The sequence below is a fragment of the Camarhynchus parvulus genome, chromosome Z, assembly GCF_901933205.1.
Source record: "Camarhynchus parvulus chromosome Z, STF_HiC, whole genome shotgun sequence".
Taxonomy (NCBI): Eukaryota; Metazoa; Chordata; class Aves; order Passeriformes; family Thraupidae; genus Camarhynchus; species Camarhynchus parvulus.
Genome location: NC_044601.1, coordinates 6,332,176 through 6,356,389, shown reverse-complemented (window position 1 = coordinate 6,356,389; position 24,214 = coordinate 6,332,176). Strand labels below are relative to the sequence as shown.

General features: G+C 42.0%; 1 protein-coding gene across 1 annotated transcript in view; it reads left to right on the top strand.

Annotated features, from left to right (window-relative positions):
- Positions 1-11,105, top strand: part of VCAN (versican) — a 100,320-nt gene extending 89,215 nt beyond the window's left edge. Inside the window, 3 exon segments of the mRNA XM_030968247.1 lie at positions 6,632-6,776; positions 7,261-7,443; positions 8,286-11,105. Of these exon segments, the coding sequence (XP_030824107.1) occupies positions 6,632-6,776; positions 7,261-7,443; positions 8,286-8,416 (459 nt within the window). The 3' untranslated portion in view covers positions 8,417-11,105.
- Positions 11,106-24,214: the final 13,109 nt, after the last annotated feature.

The window sequence follows — 24,214 nt, the reverse complement described above, 5'->3', positions numbered from 1 at the left end:
GAAGGAGCCTGCCTCTGAGGGTTAAGTAAAGCAAACAAACTAAAAAAGTGCTGTAGTCAGCTGCAAACAAAAAGCTCATTGTGCCCATGTCCCACAGGATCCTTGGAGAAGGAGATTTTAAACCTACCAAATGTTTTGGTTCTGTGCCGCAGTCAGTCATTACGGCCTCTTTTTAAGATGCTCATTTGACCCACGCTTAAATGGAGGAGAACTATATAATGTTATTAATGACAGGTATATTTTTGGCTCAGGATGTCGTAACGAGGGCCTCCTGGACAAAGTGGGGTTTTGTCTTGTTTTTACCAGGTTTTTACCAGGGGAGTCAGCAGTTACTTCAGAGACTTGTTACTGCTGGGCTGAAATTACTCGTTACTCTGGGCTAAAATTCTTGGACAGCTTCAAACCTGCAGTAATTGTTGACAAAGTGCAGGATTTTCCTTCTTTTCCTTTTCTTTTTTTTCTCTCCTGGTAGCTGTGCACAAAAAGATTACATCACGCCCCACACAATCTGCATTGTGCTGCTAATATATATTCATGCCAATGTGATTCCAAAACAAACATGAATTACATCAAACCAGCACTTACCACCCTACTTTCTTTCTTTGCCACTCATTTTTAACATTTCTCAGCTGCTAAAGTGACTTCTGAGAGCCCATCATACAGCATACCCTCAAAACTGAGCTGTACAGTGTGTGATGAAAGCTATTATTCTGAAAACAACACATGGTAAAGAGCAGGTAAAAGTCCACGGCTTCATTTAGCTTTGAAAGAGTTAATGAAAGTTGTAATTCTGAATAATTATAATTTTGGAGCGACTCGGGGCTTTGGAGCAAGCAGACAGCGTCACCTAGTGGGGTTTCACTGCCCGTTTTCTGCTCCTCATGGAAAAATCGTCATTCCATGCTATTGCTTTAAAAACATCCCAGAGCCAGCAATCTGCTCCACCACATAATTATTTCTTCCCAAAACTATAGGACTGACGGGGCTTTTATGTTTCAATTTCGTCAGGTAGTCTTTTTTTCCCACTGGTTGAATTTCAATTAATTAGATTTCTTTCCCAAATTATTTCTTTTTGCAGAGCTCTTCCTGCTTATTCAATCTGCTTCTTGTGGATAGATGAACATGAATGTGTGTTTTCCAGAGTCCCTTTATTTTTTTGCAATCTGCTGCACGGGACCAAAAAAGTTTCCCAATACATTCCATCTCTCTGTAACCAAAAACCCCAACCCCTGCAAGTGAAATATTTTGCAGAAGTATTTAGCAAAGCTCCTTCTGGGAGTTTGTCTTGCTCACAGTGTGACTCAGTCATGGGGAGTGTTGGGTTCCTGCCTGGTCCAAACCCTGCCAGTTTCCCAAATCCTATGCAAATAAAACTCAGATTAGGAGCTAAAGGGAAGCCATTCAACCAGAACAAAAAAAAAAATCAGAATCACGACATGTGATTTTTGTGTGTACTTGTAGATAGGTTTAAATATAGGAGCTGTCTTCAAATTTATTTGAGTTTCTTGCAGCAATGATTTATGCACACATATGGTGCCTCCTTCAGGCAATTATTTTAGCATCTGTCTGATTCTGCATGTGATCTTCCCTGTGATCATCCCCCTCAAGGCATGACCCACGCCTTTAAATCAAGGTGTGTGCTTAAACTCTCACTGAATGGAGTTTTTAATCTCAAGAATGCTTTTGGTGAGTTCTGTCAGTCTGCTTCCTTTCACAAAATTGAACAGAAAAATCCTTTGCAGGACTGGAGGGAATTTTCCTGGAACAGAGCCTGCACTGTAAGATAGCTTGTTGTCTTTCCCATGCAAAAATGCATTTAAATACTAGGTGACCGTAATGCAAGTATCTCATACATTGCCAAATCTTCACAGAAATCTGGTTGATATTTTTTTTCCCTGTGGAGAAGAAATGCAATCCTGTTTAAACTTCCCAAGTGTCTCCTGTAACAGCATCAGTGCTATTACACAGTCACAAACGAGGGTTTCCTGGACTGATGCATGTGCTCATTGTAACCTCGTGCTGATCTTGTTGAAGTTCAGCCACCGAGTAATTCCCGAGACTCACTGAAAGTGAGATGTAATTTTTATTTAAGCTGTCCAATTATAACAACCCCCACAGTGAAGGAATCATTTGGGGCCTTTCCCGATAAAGATTTCTAAGACTTTTTCTGCTATTGTGTTGAAAAAGAGAGAAAAAAGAAAAGAGAATTGTATTCCTGTTCTTATCAAAACTATGTCAGGAGAAGAAAATGGTGATAGTAAGGTTTGCAGTGGTGGCTTCAGCTTAGTGATAAATACCAGGCAGGAAATGTTGCTTCACTTTGAGATGAAATGGCACAGAAAGTATCTAATCAGTCAGTCCCTACCTCTTCCATTGTTGATTTTTCTCTAATTTGCCTCATTAGTCTTGCATTAAGGAGCAATCAGATAAGGAAGTAGCCAGAAGGAAAGAAAGCAAAAATCACAACTGCAAGCTCCAAAAAAATACCAAGACAGATTTGTAAAGACAGCTTAGTTTAACATGCTGAAAACATGTTTCCTTTCCCCAGAAGGAGAAGCCTTAACCTGTAAATCTAAATGGACGTATTTCAAGTAAATGATTTCCTAGATTCAGGCCTATGCAGAAGATTATTGGCCCTTACACAATACCGAGGTCAGGCAGTAAAGTTTTGTTGGCATCTGTGGTTTTTTTATTGTGCTTCGCTAAACACAATGCTTGTTGGCTATTTTGGAGTGATTGATCTCAGGCACTTGATGAGCCTTTTAGAGATAAAAGAAGGGCTGAAATTTCCAAAGGAGTGTCTCAAAGCTGAGATACTCCTGGATCCACCTGGGCAGTGCAAGCACCTGAAAGAGCTGAGTGGATTACCCATTAGTGAGGAAATGAGCCAGTCAAGAAAGGCTGCTTATCTGAGATTTTAAGTAACAAATCTCACAAGGTGGGACCTTGTCCCTGATGGGAAGATTATACCCCTTCTTTTTAATTAGCAGCCATCTGAATGAGAATAGGTAGTGACTGGCTAATAAAGTTTTCTGCTTTACAGCTCTTGCTATAGTCCTGTTTTTTTTAGCTCATTTTATGTGACAAGCCGGCCTGCCACCCAACACGACTGCGAATTTCCATATAAGGAAATCCTCCCCAAAAATGTGGAACTTAATAAAACGTCCTCATGGGCTTTTGAAGCCATCATATCCAAACTCCTCCTGTGAGGCAAGAGAATAGATTTTTCCCTGTTTTATGGGCTGTGGATGGCCAGCCAAGTGCATTATCTAGTGCCACGTAGGAAGCCTGAAGAGCTGAATCCCAACTGGGCTCCAGCTCTAAGTCATGGACCATCCACACTCTGCGGGAAAATTTTCAGGGCCTTTGAGCAGAGAAAGCCAGAACAAATAAATCCAGTGTGTGACAGAGAAGGCTTTGATTTCAACAATAAAACCAAAAAAGTACGAGTAAGATCAACTAATTATTGCAGTACCATTAAAAGCACAAAGGGTATAAACTCCACTTCTCATCCTGAAATGATGGTCAGGCAGACTCCCCCAGGACCAAAGGAAGGTACAGGGACCAAACCCCTGTCCCTGGGGCTGGGTCCTGCAGTCACCTCAGGTTTTTGAGGAAAAGTCCCAACCACCCTGCCATTGAGGATTTTGAGAGTTTTTCATAGTGGCTGGTGCAGTGGTGTCTGCCTGAGCCTGCAGTCTGTGCTTGATCAAGGGTGGGTTGTGGTAAAAAACACAGAGAATAAAAAATTTTAGCTGATTTTGTTATCAGTTAGATGGGGCTTAGAACAACCTGTTCTGGTGGAAGGTGTCCCTGCCATGGCAGAGGGTGGCACTGGATGATTTTAAAGGTTCCTTTCAACCCAAACCATGCTGAGATTCTGTGATTGCTCTGGACCTCCAGCCACCTCAGCTGGAGGAGAAGTGTGGCCACACAAACCTCCTCTGAGGTACATTTTGTGCCTTGTACATAATTAAGATTATATATCCAGAAATGTACATTCTGGAAGCGTTTTGCATTTTAGTACAGAGAAAAAAATTCATGTCTGTTGTGGTAAAGTTGCTTAAAGAACAGAGTAGTGATGGCTTTCAGGTCACTCTGTGCAATCACCCACTGTCAATATTTCTGATAGAGATTAAAAATCTTACAGCAACTTTTCTTCCATGTATTCACCAAGTACTTGATTCTATTTAGGTTTTGTCTTATGAATAATACAGCATTGCCAAAGGTTTTTTCCCATTAATTTTTTGCTGATATGGTTTTACTGAAGATGGTGCAATCACCCAGATATACACCACTGGAAACCAGATTCATGCAAAGATCTATTCCATAAGAGAAATGCAAAATATTAGTTTATTTGTCCAGTAGCTTATTCCATTCAAACTGTGAGAATCTCTTTGTATCATTGTCCCATTATCAGTGTCTAAATAAGGAACTGGAAAACTACAGAGGGGCTGGGTGGGGACTTAAGAAAGCAATTCAGCAGTCTGGAACTTCCTCTGCTAAGCAATTCTGGCACCAGACCCAGGCAAAATCAGAGCTCCTCAGCCAAAATAAATCTGTGCAATGACGATATCAGATGTGAGGTAACAGCAAGTCATGCTGGAGGATATCAGACATTCCTGAACAAACCACAGGGCCTAGATGTAATACCCTGCCACTACGCTGCAGCCCTGCCAGCTAAGCAAACACGAATTTTGGAGTAATTTTGGCAAGGCAAGTAGGAGCATATGGAGTCTGTGTGCTGAGGGTGGGAGCTGGCAGGCTGCTGAGCACCTCCAGCTCACACGCCCCCAAATAGCCACTAAATATCCTTCATTCCCACACTCTCATCCCTATGGAAGCAAGCAGCTCTGCAGTGTTATTTCCACCAGAAACAGCTGCAAGGCTTGCTGAAATCTTTCCTTGGCTCTCAGACATTATTGATGAAACTTTTTGCCACTAACCTTACAGTTTTCTTTAATTTTTGTACCTATGCACACATTCTTGAAAGTGAATGGATCCTAAACTTGAGTAAATTAGTTGGTGTGCACTGTAATTTAGGACTGTTAAACACTGAAAAGTTGAGACGGAGTTAATTTATTTCCAGCTGAAAGGGGGGATGTTTTATTAGAGGTAATAAATTCAGGGCAGAACAAATTTATTCAGACTGTGCTGGTTAAATTGCCTGGATAATTAAAACATATGATGGGTAAGATGACACGTGGTAGGAAAAGGTTAAGTATTTAACTCATTTTTCTTTCATACTTTGATTCATTGTAAGGTAAATACTGCTTGTGTGGGATATATTAACTTTATTTCTAAAATGTGTTCACCCAGGCAGTGAATAGGGGTTATTTCACAAAGTTAAGAAAATAGAAAACTAAACTTTTATGACATTTGTATGGGCCAGCTCTAGTCAGAAAGATGTAAGCACTGAGGAAAATCTATGCACTGTAGAAACTGTGTCATTTTGCCCATACAAGGGGCTAGCTGCCTGGGTAATGTCTGGCATTTATGTGAATTCCACTTCTTGCAGATAGCTATTTTTATCTTTCCTTAAATTCTTCCTGGAGTGACACAACAGAAATCCCAGCGAAAATCGAGAATCGTTAGGAGTGGTTTCCAAATATTCTCTCACTTTTCTTGACATAACATTATGCAAATCTCAGATTCCTGTGCTTTGTTTGGGAGCAAAGTGAGGGATTGTCCCACCTGTGCTGGCTGCCAGGACAGGAGGCTGTATGTCCCCTGACAAGAACTGCTGCACAAGTTTCAATCACTGACAAAAGTGTTGCTACTTTTCCTGCTGGCTGATTGTAAAAACACACTGAATCCTTCCAAATTTTCACCCAAAAATGACATTGTGCTGGTATTTCACAGCCATCGGAAGGTTATTTTGTCAGTTTTTGTTTGTTTGCTTGTTTTGCACATATCAAACCCCATATTTCTGCTTCTAAATGTAGTGCATTTTGAAGAGACACTTTCTGCTGTTATTCATATGTTTTCAGAGATGTTTGAGGCTGGTTTTTCAACAGAGGGCAGAATTTCAATCAACATTTCTAAAGCTGAGAGGCTGCTGACTGGGCTCAGACTGCCACCTAGCATTTTTAGTGGAAACACCAATCTCCAGGGGTTTTGGGGGCCACATTCTGACTCTTTCACTCAGGTTGCACCTAATTCTGCATGTCATCCCTCTGGAATGACTTCATTTAACTGAATGAAATCATCCAATGTCATAAATAGTCCAAGTCTGGGAACTTAGTCTGTAATTTCTCACTTAGTAGATGTGCTCTAATGAGGGTCAGGGGATATTTATTTTCTTGCATTATATTTCATGATATTTATGTAGGAAAGAGTGGTTTTGCACTCCTAGGATCCAGTTTTGCTGGTGTCTCTTTGTTTTGTTCACCTGACATCAGTTTACAGTAAATGAGAAATTACAGTAAATGAGACCAGAATATTTTTCCCCTTGAGATAATCTTTAATACAGTGGGAGGATATTATAAATCTACCTTTGTTTAGCCCACTCTTAGCAGCCTGAATCAAACAGTTGAGATTGCTTTTTGCCACAGGTGATATCATGTGCTCTTTTTTTAATATAAATATTCTCCAACACTGGGAATGATGGTTGTGCTTCTTTTTTCTGCAGCAATATGAGAACTGGAGACCAAACCAGCCAGACAGCTTCTTTTCTGCTGGAGAAGACTGTGTTGTTATAATCTGGCATGAGAATGGGCAGTGGAATGATGTCCCGTGCAATTACCACCTCACTTATACCTGCAAGAAAGGAACAGGTATAAACTTTGCAGTGACAAAATCATAATTTGCTGAATTGCCATTCAGTGCTTCTGACCATGTTCTTTAGACCTTGATGGATCCATCAGTTTTCAGTCCTTTTGAACATGTCACTCAGGATGACATGAAGAGCCCTGAAAAAAGGAATTTTTCCTTAAAAGCTTGTAGAAACTTCATTGGTTTTCAGGTTTCTTTGTGTGAGTATGCCAACTTTTTGGCTTGAATTTACATTTAGAATTTAAACCAAAAAGGCAATACTGACCACAACATCTGCCATTTTCCAATTTCCAACACTGTTAGTTTTGGTTTACAAAACTGGAGATCTACAGGGCAGACTGATCCCTCTGTCCTTGTCTGGATGTTCCTTTGGGAATCCAGCTGAGGTCCCTTGTCACCTTCCCTTAGCCAGGGCTCAGAGGGCAGTCCCAGCTCAAACTGGGCTTACAAACTGAAGTTTTGGGTGATGCTCTCTCTTCCTTCCAGTGGCTTGTGGCCAGCCTCCTGTGGTGGAAAATGCAAAGACCTTTGGGAAGATGAAGCCTCGTTATGAGATCAACTCCCTCATCAGATACCACTGCAAGGATGGCTTCATCCAGCGCCACATCCCGACCATCCGCTGCCAGGGGAACGGACGATGGGATATGCCCAAAATTACTTGCATGAATCGTGAGTTCTCTGAAAGAAAAACATTGGCACATCAGAAACAGCGGGCTAATTTGAGGTTAATAAGTAATGAATGTGTATTTTAAGAGAGGAGAAAGTCTGGTAGGATGGATTATGGTGAAAAAACACCAAGACTCCGAAACAAATGGAAATTTTTCTTTTCTGTGTCTACTGATGCCTTGGAGTGGCTGCCTAGAGCAGGAGCTGGATAAGATGAAGATAATAACGTGGGTATTTATTAAAGACCTTCAAAAAGTACACCTTGGGCAGTCAGAAGCCTCCCAGAGGCTGCACCCAAGATGGACAATGCTCACGAGGTTTTTACACAATTATAAGTTTGGTCCATTTACATTTCAGGGGTTAATCCTCGAATTACAGCTTCAGGTAATGAAGTAATTTACCCCAGTTTGCCTCTCCCCAATTCACTTTTGTTTATACTTTGAGGGCCTGACGCTGTCCTCAGGCCTAGAGGAGTGGTGTTGTCTGACCAAAATGTGAAGACAGTAACTAACATTTTATATGGAGTTTAGAGTCATACCCTAGAGCAGCACAGGATTTGAAACACACAAAGGCTAAAATCTTAAGGCATCATTCCAGAAGGCCTTAAGATTATTTTAAAGTCAGAAAATCCTGACATCAACCGGTTCCTAATAATGCTAATGACTCTTTCTGCAGCTGTGTGTATGCCTGTAACACTGCCACAGCTCCAGCTAATCATTTGTTTACCCTCTAATTAACAAGGAATAAACACAACTGTGTTGTGAAGTGTAGCCAGCCCATTCACTGCTTAATTTTAAACGAATTTCCCCCTTTTTTTTTTTTTCCCTTCTCCCTTCTCTCTGCAGCCTCCACATACCAAAGGACTTACTCTAAGAAATACTACTACAAACACTCCTCATCAGGCAAGGGGACGTCGTTAAACTCGTCCAAGCACTACCACCGCTGGATCAGGACGTGGCAGGACTCGAGGCGCTGAGAGCTAAATGGTGAATTGGGGATTTCCACCATTTCAGCCAAAGTCATAACTTTCTGTGCCTTTTTCTATCACTTATAGGAGTATTATCAAATCGTTTTGAAACTACGGACTGCAGTATTCACGGCGCGTTTTTGCAAAAAAAAAAAAAAGGAAAAAATAAAAAAATTGCGGTGTTTATCAGAAAATTTAAGAAATAAATAAAAAAGAGGAGAAGTGCTTATGGGGATAAAAGGAAACCATTTCCAGCCTATAAAGATTATTAGTTTTCTATATGCCATCGGTGTGGACCATTTTATGATATGTACCAGCCTTCTGCAATATTTAAACAGCTCAATTTTAGCACCAATGAAAATGTAAATAAGATGATTTTAATGTTGTTTGACTGTGTGTTGTTTTTAAAATCCTGTATATAAAATGAAAAGTCACACTAATTTCAGGCATATTTATGGTTAGAATGGCCTCAGAGGTCTTCAGTCATTTTTGACGTTGTTTCTGTGTTGTTTACCTAGGCTGGAAATGGTTGAAATAAAGACTTCACTGACTGAAATTTGCAATTATCAGGTGAAGATAAACACACAAGTGACATGACTCTTTTTTTTTTTTTTTAATGGGAGCTGTGCCAATTCCCACCCAAGGTACAGTTTGTGTCCCATGAGATGAAAAGTTTAGGCAGAGCACATAAAAGTGGCACGAAACAAGAACTAGGGACTGCAATATGAAATGTTTTTTCTGCTCTCCATTCCAGCTTCAGCACATGTGAGAAAGGACTGTGTGGAGGAGTTGTGTATGACAAGGAGAGCCAGTAAAATTCCAAGTGCTAATACATTAACTTTATCAACCAGGGCCACTTTTTTTCTTTTGTCTAGGTTTTTTTTTGTTTGTTTGTTTTTTTGAGAAGAGAAAAAAAAAGGAAACAAGGAAAAAATTTACTTTCATGATATTAACCACAAGGTCTATATTACAGGTCTCTGCATTCTAAAATGGAGGTAGACCTGGTGTTTGGGGGATTTTTTTTTTGTAGAAAACAAACAAAAATCAAAAAAGTAAATAATTTTGTATATATAACCATTTTTTAATCTTTTTATAAAGTAATGAATGTTTGTGTATGAATGCTGCAGCTGTGAAGCGTACATAAATAAATGAAGTAAGCCATACTGATTTAATTTATTGGATGTTATTTTACCCATACAAAGAAGATTCAAAGAGCTCACCAGCGCAGTATTAGCCCCTGAGCTCCACTTTTGGAACCATCTTTCAGTTCAGCTTGCTCTTTTTTCCCGGAGAACAAAAATTCCTGCTAAACAGGATAATTTGTTGGCGGCTAGATGGGTGAGAGCTGTGCGTGACCCACAGAAGAATCAGGATCTTGGCTTTCTCTAAAGAAGTGTGTGCACAGATTGGTTCTAGGTTGTAGTTTGGTGCAGTGTGTACGTAGGAGTTTTCTGCTATGATTTCTTGCCCTGGTCAGTGCCACCACTGACCTGGATGTGTACAGTGAGTGTAGGAGGTGACGTTTGAAACGGCCTCTCCATGGAAAGGACTGTTGTTCCTGCAAAGTGCCTTGCACACCTTTGGGCACAGGACAAAAAAAAAAAGTAAAAAAAAAAAAAAAGTTAAAAAAAAAAGGAAAAAAAATAATAACAGTTAAAAAAAACCCGTGAAAATAAAGTAAGTTCCTTAGGATGTACCTTTTAAAGTAACATGAAAAACACACACAGAGGTGCGAGGTTTACACCTCTGTGGTCGCGTGGGGTTGTGATGGGGACAAAGAAACTGAGAGGGAAAGGAGAAGAATTGAAACCCAGCCAACAGGGCAGAGCTGCCCGTGGAGCGACCCTGCCACAGCTGAAAGCAGAGTTCAGACAACATCTCCTGACCCTGAGGAATGGCAGGGGCTGCTCCCCACCCTTGTGGCAGGACTCCTTGTGTTGGCTGGTCCATTCCCCACCCCTCACCCCCAAACAATGCACATAATACTTTTCTCTATTTATATTATTATCTTGTATAGTGTATAATGTGAATGTCTGGGGTTTGTTTTTTTTTGTGAATGAAAGTCTAAAATCTTTGTAACTTTTATATCTGCTTCTGTTTCACCAAAGAAACAAGGTTTTGCTATACTGTGACTTGTCTTGTTATTGCATGTCTTCCTGTTAAAATCTATGCAATGTGATTTTTTTCATATGAATACAACTAGACTGTCAGGTACTTCACAATTACCATGGGCTTGGTCAAGTGCCCACTGGAGTCAAAGAGTCAGCTGGCTGAACTTTAGTAGGTGCTGGATGTGACTTTATATGAGCAGCTTTAGGGGATATTTTAAGATATACATTGTATGTTTTGAAGTCGATTATTGCTTGTAAAAGTCAAGGCTCTGTTCATTAAATATACACTAATCTACACATCACTTCCTTGTACCAGAAACACACAGAACAGAAAATATATTTTAACACTTTGCAAACTTTCTCACCATATGTATAAAAAACCCTGCATAGATTTGTTGTTTTCTTGTCTACTTGTTGGATTTAACAATGTTGTAAGACATTCAGATAACATTGTGATTGTAGTTTTAATTAGGTTAGATGCAGTGCTTATATTGATTTTTTTTTCACCTCCTTCTATTACGCATAATAAAATAGGTCTGACAACATTCCTTATTAAAAAAAAAAAAAAAAAACAACAAAAAAAAACCACTAAAAAAACCTGTCACCCATGCTTGTTTATTTAGACAGGGAATGACAAGTTATTCAGCCCTGGAGAATTTTTATAATACTGATGTAAACCCCAAAATATTTCTAACCCTGCAAAATGCACACACCTTTTGTGTCACAGGGGTGACTCTGCTGTGAAGCCAAGGTGCTACCATGACAAATGCCATCATTCCTTCACCTGGAGCATCCCTGAACTCCAGTCTGGGCAACAGTGCTGGGGTGGAAGTGGAGGCATAGAAGACAAAACCAGAGATGTCACAAGGGTCTGGGAGTGCCAGGACAAAAGGAGATGCCTTCAAACTGCCAGAGGGCAGGGCTGGCTGGGATCTTGGCAATGAGGAATTGTTCCCTGGCAGGGTGGGCAGGCCCTGGCACAGGGTGCCCAGAGCAGCTGGGGCTGCCCCTGCATCCCTGGCAGTGCCCAAGGCCAGGCTGGACACTGGCACAGTGGGAGGTGTCCCTGCCATGGCAGGGTGACACTGGATGGGCTTTAAGGCCCTTTTCAACCCCAGCTGTTCTAAGGTTCTATGATCTGAATGCAGATTTTGCATTTTTCATGCCCATGACAGTCTCTGCACAGTACCCAGTGCTGCTCTGAACATCCTCCTGTCCCTTCAGACACCAACAGAGTTTGAAGCCCTGGGGTGCACCCCACAGGGCAGAAATCAGCCAGGACAACTCCTCTGGGAGACCTTCCCAAACAGCAAGAGAAGGAGCTGGCTGGGGCACACATTCCAGTTTCCCAGTTACACTCTAACAGATGCACAAATTCATGAAATTAGACAGCGACATCTCCGTGATGGCAGAACTTTGGTTTTATAGGATCTCCTGCCTGAGACACCCCAACTTGTCAGAGGCTGGGGATGGAGGAGCCCTGTAGGACCTGGAATTGCAGCAGTGGGGCCAGCAGGATGCAGGCAGGCTGGCAGGGGGCTGCCAGTGGAAAGGATTTGCTTCCAAGAGAACTTTGCCATCAGAAGTTGCTTTGCCAGGGCAGTGGCTGGAGGAACATTGAGGATCACCATGTGGGTATGGTTAAGGTCAATGTGACACCTGTTCTAAGAGAAAATTCTTCATTTCTGTAGGTGACACCTCTGCCCTGAGCACAAGCAGAGACCATCCCTGGGCCATGGGAGTTGAAACAGCTGGTGCAAAAAGAAAAATCCATTCTTTTCCAGAGAAAACATACAACTTGTGTTGTTGATTTTAAGCAGTGACATGTGCAGGACTCCAAGAGCACGTTGTTCTTCCTGATGAATGATGAAAAAGATACAAACAATGCTTGGAGGAAACATGGACAAAAGCTTGAAGGCCACACAAAGCTGTTAGCATGGCAGAGAAAAGTAAGGACAGAAACATCACCCAGAAAAAGGTGTATCATTTCAGCCCTCCAGCAGCAGACCTGGAAGGAAGCTTAAGGCCCTGTACTGTGCAATTTAATGGGAAATTTTGTTTTCCATAGCAAATAAATATTTCCAGGTGGTGAAGCAATCATCTGTTAGTGCAGCAGAGGCTCAGTCACTGTGTAAATGCTGACAGAACAGAAAAGCAGAACCTCGAGTTCTATGAGTGAGGAATTTATTGCTGAGGCAGGGACAGATTGGTGACAGTACCAAAATGCCTCTAGATTTCCAAAAGGTGGGACAAATGAAATGAAGCTGAAAATGGCCCAGCAGCCATTTTTTCAGCCAATTTCTGTGGTGGTTGGAGGAGAAAGTAAAAGGAAGACAAACACTGTTGGTGGTCCTGCATGGATGCAGCAGTGTAAGGAGCAAGGCTGCCGGGATTAAGCTCTGGAAGTTATATCATGCAGTGGTGAGCAGCCCCCTGGCAGTAAAAGGCCTTTTTGAGACAGGAGGGCAATCAGTTTAGGGAAGGGAATAAATGGTGTGGTTGTCTCTGGTAGCAGGAGAATGGCAGGAATTCAGGTCCTGTGTTTCTTACAGCCTTCGAGGTGATAATTGCACGTAATGTTCCTACTTGGTAGGGAAAAAGAGCAAAGCAGAGGTTTGGCACAGGTCACATAAAAAGATCTGTGGCAGACCTGAGTGTTCACTAAAGGCCCTGTTCTTCCACAGGTTTGAAAAAAAATAAAAAGAGGAAAAAGAAAAAATTGACTTTTCTAAGCAGATGATGGAAGATTTAATTGCAAATGGCAGCAGGAGCCCAGTTTTCTCTTTTCAGAGTTAGAACAAATGTTGGGCTCACCCAAGTACCATGATTTTGTCAAAATAAATATTCTTAATAAGCTTGGGAAAGGAGGAAGAAGCACCAGATATTGCTGATGGTGCTGTTTGCTGGCTGGATGAGGGATCCCTTTGGCTCTTCCTGAAGGGAACTTCTTCCACCTCTGCTTAAACCAGGGCAGCTTCCAGATGTGCTGAAATCCTTAGCAGAAATCCAAATTCCAGGAATTGAAGGATCTTGGGTTGCCAAAGATCAAAAATTCTTACCAAGGATCAAAAATTCCAAAGTAGATGGATTTTTTGGTACACAGCAGGGTAACATCCCCTGTGTCTCCCAAAAGTGCATTTCTACAGGACCATGTGCTCTGCTAACAAAACATGTGGGTTTTGGTGAATTTCAAACCATGCTGCAGCTTGGCTGATATTTGCAGCTTGAAAACAGCTGATAGCAAAAGGCTGAAATGCCAGACCTTCCCCTTTTCTCTTGGGGGAAATAAAGATGTTTTTTCCTCTCATCAACCTGAACAGGTTGTGCTGGTTTCCCCATCCTTTCAGTTTACAAAGAGAACCCATCTCCCCTTATCCCTGCAAGAGGATCTGGAGCAAAGTTCTGTCCCCTTGCACTCTGCCATCACCCACACATCAGTGGACGAGGATTTAAGGGAAAAGATTTGGAATACTGATTTTCTCCCCACATCCTTCCCGTGCCCTTAGCCTGGCTCACTCCCTGTGGAAAACCTTTCCAGGCTGACAGAGGCAGAGTAAGAAAGGTGAAAATCATCAGGAAATAACGTTGTTGTGAAAGGGAAATTCTGATGGCAGAGATGAAAATGCAGGAAGGGGGATGTGAGGAGAAGTTTACGGGTATTGATTTGAAAATGGAAAATCAATCTGGGCAAGTTTTGTATTAGGCAGGAATTTGAATTTATGCCAACGAATTTAGACCAAGCAGACAGTGACATCCCCAGGAAAATGCACATCAGTAGAGCATCTATATATGATAAAAAGCATAGGCTATTTTAGTTTTTAATACACCGGCTTAGATGTGTTTTGTTTGCACTCTATACTGACAGGTGTTTTTTTTTAAAGAAAAAGCTACTTCAATCCTTCAGGCTTCTTCTTTTTTGAGACAAGACCTTTTAGCCCATGCTTGCTCAAGTGGGCTACACTTCCTGTCATTCTCTAGTCCTTGAAAATTGTTAGGAACAGCTGTTTGCACTTGTAAATTCAAACATTTGAGTTTAAAATGACAGGCTGTGTGAACAGAGGGATTTGTCAAGTTGAAGTGACATTAACTATCATTAATAAGTGATATTGCTGGAGTGAAATGTCTTCTAAAAATAAGAGCTTTGGACATCCAGCATCACTTAATGCTGCTCTTGGGAGATTCCTCCTGAAGAAGAGATCCCAGATGTGAAAGTTAAGGAGAAATTTGGGGTTTAGACTACTTTTGAGATTGGCAATATACTGGATACTGGCTAGCTGGATTGGCCCCAAATCAGAGGACAGATACTCACTTGATTTTGGACGTGAAATTCCCAGTTTCACCCCTCTGAGCTGTTTCATGGCAAGCACAGCTCAGAGTCTGACCTACCTGCACAGCCTGTGGAGTGTTTTGGGGTCACCTTGGGAGCTATTCCTGTGTTCCTTAACCTTGGGGCACAGCAGCACCCAGGTCTGGTGCAAACTTCTTCTCCCCCTTTTTCTCAAACCTACTTGATATGAATAAGAAGCTTGACGAGGCCAATATTCCAGCAGAAATCAATTTATTAATTAATATGGTAAAGCTTGAGCAATACAGCACTGGGTACAGTGGGGAAGTTCTCCCTCCAACTGCACACCGATAATTGAGGCTTACAGGTATTTATAGGGGCACTCATCAGCTTTCTCAGCAGTTTCTATTCCCAATTTTTACGTCACAATTCTATACCTATTGTGATTTAGTTTTTCTCAGGATGTGTTTTTAAAGGAGTATCCCCAGATGGTGGTGGTCTGGTTTCCAACAGAAGAAAGATGAATCCCATCTGGTGGAGTCCAGCTCCCCAGATGTGGGTCCAACTTTTAATTGCAGAGACCATAAATCTAATAACAGTGATGTCCAGCTTCCCTTGGTCAAAACTATAAATCCTTGAGTTGATGTTCATCTTCCTTTCTCAGGCTGTTGTTTTTCTCTCTTTCAATAAGGCATGAGATAAGCATATTTCCTTTATATATATCTTCCAAAGCTATAGTTTCAAGGATACAAGTAATATTCTAAAATTATACTTCAAAAGGTTATTATTGCAGAACTCTTTGAGGATTAACTACAAGCAAAAAGCAACATCCTTAACACTTTAATTTCAATGACACCTATATTATTTTTACTTTTAACCCAATAACCAACCACTCGTGGCTGCAATGGATAAAAAAGTGGACTTTTCTATCCACTTACACAAAACCACCCAAACCCATGGAGGAGAAGGTGAAGGAGGAGAAGGAGAAGAAGGAGAAGGAGAAGGGAGAAGATGAAGGAGGAGAAAGAGAAGGACCAGTCTCTGCCCCAAAACCTCCATCTTGCCTTATATGTATCACTATATTTTAAAACCTTAAACTATGAGTTTTCCACCCTGTGATATCACACACTTCTATTCAAGCTCCACACCCACAATGCCAGTTCTGTCATTCCATTTTGGAAGCTTCTCCACAGCCTCAGGTCAATGCAGTGTTCTTTGGGGGTCAGTGCCTGGCAGCACAGAAAGGCCAAAATTCTCAGTAGCCAGGGTTACAACACCCTACAACACTCAGGGAAGGTTTACATGGGGTATTAGGAACAATTTCTACATTGAAAGGATTTTCCAACCCCCTGCACTCCAGGCTGGGGCAGAGGGGCTGGGGTGCTGGGACAGGCCCTGGGGCTGCTGTGATGACCAGGTCTCTGGTGTTGAGATGACCCCCAGGTGTCAGAAAGTCTCTTTTTCCCAGCCCCGAGACCAAAGAAGAAGCCGAGATGAGTTGGCTCTGCCTTTCAGGGTTGTTTATTGTTTCTTATTTATAACATTCTTTCTCTGACCTGCCCAGGTCTGTCCGGCAGGTCTGTTCATGGCACACTGTCTGTCCTCAGGGCAGTGTTATCTTTTTATACTAAAAACTACATGTACTTTGTTTACCATAACTTCCCAATACCTGTCACCTATGTTAGACAGTGAGTTTCTACCTTAAACCAACCCAAAAGTGCCACCATCATAGCAGAAGATGGAGGCCAAGAAGAAACAGGAGGAAGGACAGGACATGCCCAGATCCCTCCATCTTACCCCCTGAACCCCCATTCTAAAAACCCCAAAATTCTCCATTTTCACCCTGTGACAAATTCACTAACCTTCTACTCAAACCCTTGTGGCTTGTAACAAAGTTGGTAATTGTTGTTTCCATGGGTTAGATCGAAGGCGCAGGTGTCTGTGACTCCGTGCCCAGGCCTCTGAGGCCCCTGCCAGGCTCTGAGGGCAGCCAGAGCCATGTCCTGGGCTCCAGCGCTGTGCCAGCAGCTGGGCACAGCCCAGGGGTGCCCAGGGGGCCGAGAGGCCGATGGCCCCCGCGCTGTGCCAGCCGTGGGGCGGCGGCAGGAGCGGGGCAGGGCCCGGCCCTGTGCCGGCCCTGCTGAGGCCACACCTCGAGGGCTGCGGCACCTCTGGGCCCCTCACACGGGGGAATGGAGGGGCTGCAGCGTGGCCAGGGCAGGGAACGGAGCTGGGAAGGGAATGGAGCCCCGGGAGAGGCTGGGGGAGCTGGGAAGGGGCTCAGCCTGGAGCAAAGGAGGCTCAGGGGGCCCTTGTGGCTCTGCACAGCTCCTGCCAGGAGGGCACAGCCGGGGGGTCGGGCTGTGCTCCAGGGAACGGGGACAGGAGCAGAGGGAACGGCCTCAGGCTGGGCCAGGGCAGGCTCAGGGTGGGCACAGCAGGAATTTCCCCATGGAAAGGGGGCTCAGGAACTGCCCTGGCACTGCCCAGGGGCGTTGGCAGTGCCCAGCCCTGCAGGTGTCACCTGGAGGTGGCACTGAGAGCCCTGGGCTGGGGACAAGGTGGGGACTGGGCACAACTGCGACTCCATGGGCTGGGAGGGATATTCCAGCCTCTGTGATTCTATGGAATCTATTCTGTGAAATCACAAAATTCAAGCAGAAGGAGGTGTTTTATGCAGCCTTTCCTTAAAAATGGGGAAAAGCATCCAATTTAGCACAAACTTCAAAAACAGATTATACACCTCTATTAATGTATTGCATATCTGATTAATGAGTAGGTGAGGAGGAGCTGGAGAGTAGAGAAATATTATGAAAAGCTCATTTTCTGGAGTTAAGTTGTGGAGGATGTTAGTGTCCTTCCAAGACAAGCCTCTCCACACTCTAGAATGAGATAAACTGCAGGAAGGATTGAACAACATGGATTTTACTCCCAATTACAACACCTGTGACTTCACACATGAGTTAAAATGAAACTCATATACCTGTGCCCAAAGGCAAAACATCTCTGGGTGAAACAGCCAGTGGGGTGACAGTAGCAGAATGGAAATTTTTGCATTTTAAGGGACTGTATCTCTCTGTTTTGTACCCTTCCTGCAACTGCCCAACATCTGAGATACTCTCACTCAGGGAGCTGAACATGAAAAATCTTTCTTTGCTTTCCTGTATTTTTTATTTGAAAAATAAAACTACTTACTGAAAATTCAAAAGTGAGACAAAAAACTCAGGAAAAAAGGAAAACTAGTCAGGATTGCTTTTCCCCAGAATCTCAAGATGAAGAAAATACCTGAACAGAAGAAATATTTTATATCTTTACAGAAAATTCACTACCTTAAATATTATTCTTGTTGATGATAGATTCCCAATTGACTAAGAGAATTTTAATTCCTGGGAGGTTACCAAGATGAGGTTGAATTTTGAGATGTCTTGCAAACTTGTGGCATATATTGTTATTCACTGATAATTAATATTGCTGTTCAGCTGCTGAAAGGAGTGCTTTGGCTGCCAGTTTTATATCATTACCAGTTTTATGCAATCTGATCTGACATGGATCAGGGCCAGGAAGGAAAAAATACAACAGATTAAAGAATGACTGTACTAATTGCTAATCAGTGTACAAGCAATGGCAAAAAGCCATATTTTCTAAAGCATCATCCTGCAGGTAAACACCTACACCCAAGGATCCTGAGGAAATGCATTAATATAAAGAACTTGGTCTTACAAGGTTTGAAACCTCCGCACCCCTTGTTCTTCATTTAGATCTGGGCTTGTGCAAACAACTTTCCAACACAAAATGTTTCAGCAGACTAAGATTTCAGGCTTTGCTCCAGAATTCCCTGTTGCCACACAGTATGTGATTTTGCAGTGTGATTAACATGAGGCCCAGAGGCAATATTTACCAATAAGAAGTCAAAAACAAACAATGGGACCTCCATGACTTTCCTCACTGTGTGCTCAGCAGCAACTTCAGAGTGGCAGGGTTGAAGCTCTAAACGCCAAAATCAGCAAGATCAAACACTCAGACAGAAAATGTGTCCTGAAGACATTGTTTGCCATCAGCACAGTCCAATTTTTAGTTTTTAAATCTTCCCTTTAAGTCTGTGGAAGTGGCCTTGGGGGCTCCTGTGCCCATCCTTGTCTTTCAGTCCCTACCAGGAGCATCTTGAAATTCTCCCTCGCCTCATGGCTGCAGGTCAGGCTTTTCCCAATTCTCCTCCCATGGTAGCAACACTCCCTTTAATCTGCTAACACAAAGAAATGCTGGAATGTTACTGATTTTTAAATTTTTTTTAAGGTTTTGCTAAGAAACCTTAAAAAAAAAGGTTTTTTTGAAGGTGTTTTTTCCTGCTAGGAAACTACTAGGCCGAACATTTCTGCTTTTTAACGAGGTCTGCGTAGCTGAGTGTTTTGGAAAATCAATAAATCCCCCCAAATATTACAGGGGCCTGTGGTCTGAAAGTTGATGCTGATGCCTTCATAGTACACTGGAAAAAACAGCTTCTGTGGTGATAGGCAGACACAGGCACATTCAAAAGTCAGATTTGAGGCATAAAGGTTTGCACCAACAACTACAGTGTGCATTTCATTGATAACTTTATAATAATAATAATAATGATAATAATGATAATAATAAATTTATCACGATGATAATAATAAATAATAATAACAGATAATTTTAATTTGTTTTTATTAAAAATTTTATCAGGAACTGACATGGGAAACTCCAGTGCCTTTAAATATATTTTTGCATTGTGACACCTGTTCAAGTTTCTTGAGCTGAAAGGAAAAAAAATATATTATTTGCCTGCACTATTTGAGTCTTCATGGTGGCACTGTGTATCCTTTATTAAGGCAGAGAACACTGATGAGAGTGTTAAGAAGTGTGTTTTCAGAGAAAATGCTGCTTGAGTTTTTACTGTCTTCATACATTTGTTACCTCAAGAGAAATTTGGACTTTCTGACCAGGTCAGGACCAGTTTTCACATTTAACCTCAAAGCAGGAGGGTAGAATGTTTTCCTCCTGTTCATCAGCCCCATGAGAAGCTCTCAGTCTGTCCTCACACAACAGCAATCCTGAAATATCAGGTTATTTTCCCTTCCTCTCTGTGTATTTTGCTGAAGTGACACAAGGCCTATTTAAGGACAAATTGGTCAAGCTCAAGCACACAGAGAGAACACACGAAACTGCTCCCCTTTAGCACAAAAATGTGGGTGTGGTCAAGGATTTGTGCGGGTGAATTTAGGGAGAAGAAGGAAAACCAAATTTCTGTGATTTACAGGGATTTGTAATTTAACAGATTCTACCTAAGGATTAGTGCCCATAGACTTTGAGGTTATTATGTTAGCTTTTTTTTTTTTTAAATCCTATACAAGCAACTAAGGGCTGTGATAGGGGTTTTGAGTTAAATATCAGTGCTTTATAAGCCAAGACTTTCTAAATTGGTTTCCCAGGCATCTGATTCCCTGCTGCTCCTCTGGAGTTTTATTTGCTCTGGGTATGGGCAGTTATTTTTATTAGCTCTGTGATTAGTTGCAGCCCCCCTGCAATATGAGGTGTCCCTCTCAGATTCTGATTTGGCTTCTGGCAGAGACAGGCCAACCCAAATGTCTCAAATTCTCCATCTGTTGATGTTTCCAGCTCGTGAGAAAAAGTGACCTGATGTGGCCTGTGAATTCATATTTTCTGCCTTTTTTAACAAGGAAAATGTGCCACGTGTTTTGTCCTGCATGGAGGGGGAATATCCTTGGATCTTACCACAGTGATCTGCAGCCACAGTGGACTTCAAGTTACTCTTTATGTATGGATGGGACACAAAAATTTGGTTTTATGCAGATTCAAGTCACAGCTTTGCAGTTTGACCTAAATATCTTCCGTGTTGAGAGGGAAAAGAAAGCACTGCACTCAGAGAAGTTAGTTTTTGTGTTGAAACAGAGGATTGAAAGGGTTTCATTTCCCCCTGCCCTGTAAAAATGTCTTTTTCTAAATCAGATCAGTTAAAGGAATGAAAAATCCTCTACCTTCCTATAACCTTTCCCTTTATATATATATATATATATATCCCTAGACAGCCTTGGCTAATATAACAAATTTTGTGCTAAGCCAGAAACACCATTTCAAATGGAAACTAAAAACCATGTGCTTAAAAGCATGTTTCTTCTTCCTATCAGCTAGTCAACAAGAAGGGCTCCTGAGGATTTTTTATTTTTGTATATTTTTTTTTTTATTCTGTGAATTCTGTGAATTTCCCCCTGGCAATAACTGATAAAGGTGAGATTCCAAGGAAGGTGCAGAGCTGAGGGTGGGTTCACAGCAGTACCCAGAGGATTGAGGGACACAAGAATTGTTTGCTTTCTGTTCAGCTTTTTTCTTGTTTTTTTCCTTTTTTAATTACAACACTGAAAAAAAATCTCTCCTCTGCACTTTATTTATTGGGCCTGTCCACTGACGAGGGCTGCAACTGCAAATGTCAACCACTCTTGGTGGCAGTGGTCATTACATTTGCATCCAATTAAGGACCTGAAACACAACTCAGGCATTCCTGGCAATTTGTATGGAAATTAGAGCACTAAAGCTCTCTCAGAGAAGTTCCTTTCCTTAACTGACTTCTGGTTATGAACTGACCTGGTCTGCACCCCCCAGAGAACACCTGTGAGCCCCCCCTTTTATTCACTCTTTAAATGAAATAAACTCGGTTAATTCATTTTGGGTTCATTACGGGTAATAGCCTTGCTAGACTGGATCAAGGCAATTTCATGCCTGTTATCAAATAATTGCATCACAATAATGCACTTCTTGGCATGGCTGGGATGACCTGGATGAGCCCTGAACTCCAGGTTTTTTCCCCTTCTTTTTCCTTTAGGGAGTGTGGCAGGGCCAACACCCTCAGCGCCCAGGGGGTGACACTGGTGGGGGACAGCAGTGCCACCACCTGCTCACCCCAAATGTCCCCTCCTGCCTCCTCTTTCCTGCAGAGCAGCACGCTCAGGGCTCTCAGAGCCCTGTCCTTAGAGCAAGCCAACGCTAGATGTCACACACAGGAGGGTTATTGCAAGGGGAAACAGCCTGCCGGGAGAGATTTTATAATTTTTTTTTTCCTCTTTTACTTTATTTTCGCTTCTTTCAGTCTCACCCATCAGTTAACTCATGATACTCCAGCAGAGCCATGAAGGTAGGTTGCTACAAAAAATAAAAATGATGCATTCCATGGGTTATCCAAAGGGGAAGATAATCCCTTGCTCCTGTCACAGGACCAACAGCTGAGGTCTGGGCTCTTTGTCTCAAGACTGCGAGACTTCAGCATGACTGTGTTCTAATTTAGGCTTGCTTAATTTCTCTTGAGGGTAGGTGCTGTTTGAAGGTGAATATTAATTAAAATTGTGGTCTCTTATTACTTAAAATTGTGTTTTCAGATATTGGAGATTGCTGGTGGAAGTCGCAATAGAAATTGCAGCTCTTGCTGCAATTGCAGTGACAACATGGGAAATTGAAATGAAGCCAAATCTGCAATAGATGCTTCAGATAAACCACAAATACCCTCTGCACACAGAGTGTTTCCCTGACTAACTTTGGATAGTTCATATTTTCATTAATATCCTCAGTTTTCAGTCTTATGCGATGACTAGAAGAGTCATGAGAGCCAATATTTCATGGCTTTATAAAGAACTTTTGATAAGGTTTTTTTTCCCCTTGGTTGTAAAGTTCAGTAGTTTTATTAGTTAAAGTCTGAGCTTTAAAGTATGAGCCTCAAATTTACCCCAAATTAGACAGAATTTCACAAATCATGTTTGCAATCCTTTGATTACTTCATCTTGGAGATGCTGGGGCAGGGGGACAGTTATGTCTTATTATGTATATCAACAGATATACAGATATCTCTCTTATTGCTATTAAAATCACCACCTTTGCCCACTAGTTTCATTTGCAGTCTGGTTGCTTTCATTGCTGAGTGATCATTTTAAATGATTAATTGATGCCTGGAACACTGAACCCGTAACTTGAATTTTGTGTGCTTTGTTACCTGAATCATCAACAGAGAGGTATATACTTGTGATGTGGAAGAATCTGATTTAAAAATTGATATTTGCTGGTACAACTTGAAAATGCAAGGGAAAATATCCTATGGTGTAAAATCAGCAAGTCCTCTCCATTTTCAGGCTTCAAAAATCTCTGTGGTTTCCTCCAGGGAGTTAAAACTTCATGACTTTGTTTCTCTGACCTCTGCAGCAGTCCTTGTGCTTCTTTCCGTGCCACTCTCCCCAGCCCAGGCCTGTGGATCACCACGTGAGAAATGCAAGTTTACAGTATTTTTGGAAATGGTGAAAAAGCAAGGAATGGGGCTAAAAAGCTCAAATTATTCTGGTTTGGTCACTGTGAGCAGGAATGGGCAACAACCAGTGTTGGAGTAAGACCAAGGATAAAGAAAACACATTTTCCGTTGTCTCTACAATTACCACTGGGAACTTTTGGTCTTTCTGTGGCATGTCATTAGCAAGATAAAACATGACGCCCTTCTGGAAGGGAAATACTGGGCAGGAGTGTGGGGCACCTGGTGAAGCTTGGGTGTCTCAGGGTAGCAGAATGTCAGTTTCCACATTCATCTCCCAGATAATGTCTCGGGGTCATGAATTATGTAGAAAATGGTGACTGGAATAGCTGAAACCTTAAATTTTTGAGACTTTTTACAATTAGTTTGTTGCTGGGGGAAGAAGGATGTGTTGACTCAGAGGCAGTGTGGTTTAATTACTCCAAGAAAAACAGGTGAGGATAGAGCGCAAACCAGAGGAGTTTGTATTCAAACTTCATGTGGCATTATTGCAACATCTCATTGAAAATGTGGCACTGTTACTCTTTCATTTAGTTGGAATTACAACATCTGGGGATGGAAGGCACCTCTGGAGTCACCCTGTGCAAACCTCCTTGCTTGAGGATGGGTCAGCCAGACCAAGCTGACTGGAAGTTTTGATTATTTCCATTTATGGAGAACTTTATAACCTCTCCAAACATGATTTCCCAGCGTTTGACCACCCTCACAATTAAATAATTCTTTTTCTTGTGCTGAGCTTGTGCCCTTTGCTTCCTCTCCTGTTTCTGAGCATCACTGAGAGGAGCTGGGCTCTGCTTCCTTTGCTCCAGAAGGCAGTGGCCAGGCTTTACAAAGGTCATTCCTAAGTTATGATGTCTTGTGGAAGGGCCAGGCAGTAATGCCTTTTGCCTGGGTGCCCTGCTGATGTATTTATCTGCCAAGTAATGTCAGCCTTTTAATCAAATAAATAATTCATGGCCGGCGTGTGATGATACCAGCGCCTGGGAATTGTGCACTGGATGGAGTGAAATAAAGCTGTCAGTGGGAAAGGGCAGTGTTGGAGCCCGAGATGGATCAATGGAAGCAGAAGAACATTTCTATTTGGTTTA